We start from the raw sequence: 801 nt of genomic DNA, 5'->3' as shown, positions 1-801 counted from the left end.
GGAACGCCACCGTAAACGCCTCCATCACGGTTCCGCGCCCCCATGCCCATGTACACTTTCCCTCAAGCGCGCTCCCCTTTTTCACATCCTCCGCCAGCGCCACCACCCGAAAAACGCGCCCTGGGCGACGACAACCACAGCGACAGCGCCCACGTCGACGACAGTATACGCTGTCTCCCTGGCGGCGCCCGACGCGACGGGCACGTCAGCGTAGTGCTGCGGGCGGTGCGGCGACGGCGGCAGGGCGAGGTCGGCGGCCGGGCGGAGGTGGAGGGCGGCGACGGTGGCGCGCGGACGTGGGTGGCGTTTGGGCCGGACAGGACGGCAGCCCAGCGGGCCGGGGCCGGGCGGAAGTGGGCCGCGGAGAGCAGCCAGCTCGCGGACAGACGGACGGCGGAGCAGCGGAAGACGGGGGCCGAGGGGAGCGGGACGTCCCACAGGGCGGTGTCGTATCTTACACGTGTACATAGCCCCTCCACGGCATTTAACACCGTCGTCGCTCCTTCCCTCAGTAAACAGGACTAAGGTCTTAAGTCTCTCCTACAGGCGGCGTGGAAGGGCAGGGCGGAGGGTTGGCCTTTCAGCACGCGCGGGGCGGGGAGAAGCGGCGGGCACGCGGCATGTGTGGCGGAAGCAGGGCCGAGACGAGGACAACAAATCGTGACGAGGTATGCGCACCGTTCGCTGCCATGTTGCATTTACTGTAGGGAGACTCAAGACCTTAGTCATGTTTACTGAGGGCCTCCTTTAAGACAGCATGGACAGCCATGTTCGGATGTATATGTTTGCGATTTTCAAAAT

General features: G+C 65.2%; 1 protein-coding gene across 1 annotated transcript in view; it reads right to left on the bottom strand.

Moving 5' to 3' along the window:
* The window catches only part of CHC_T00000431001 (hypothetical protein), a 956-nt gene extending 931 nt beyond the window's left edge, over positions 1-25 (bottom strand). The window contains exon 1 of the mRNA XM_005710041.1: positions 1-25. This exon is cut by the window's left edge and continues 167 nt beyond it. Coding sequence (XP_005710098.1) covers positions 1-25 — 25 coding nt within the window.
* Positions 26-801: the final 776 nt, after the last annotated feature.

The sequence above is a fragment of the Chondrus crispus genome, genomic scaffold (assembly GCF_000350225.1).
Source record: "Chondrus crispus Stackhouse genomic scaffold, scaffold_518, whole genome shotgun sequence".
Lineage (NCBI taxonomy): Eukaryota > Rhodophyta > Florideophyceae > Gigartinales > Gigartinaceae > Chondrus > Chondrus crispus.
This window is presented reverse-complemented; position numbering and strand designations above follow the sequence as displayed.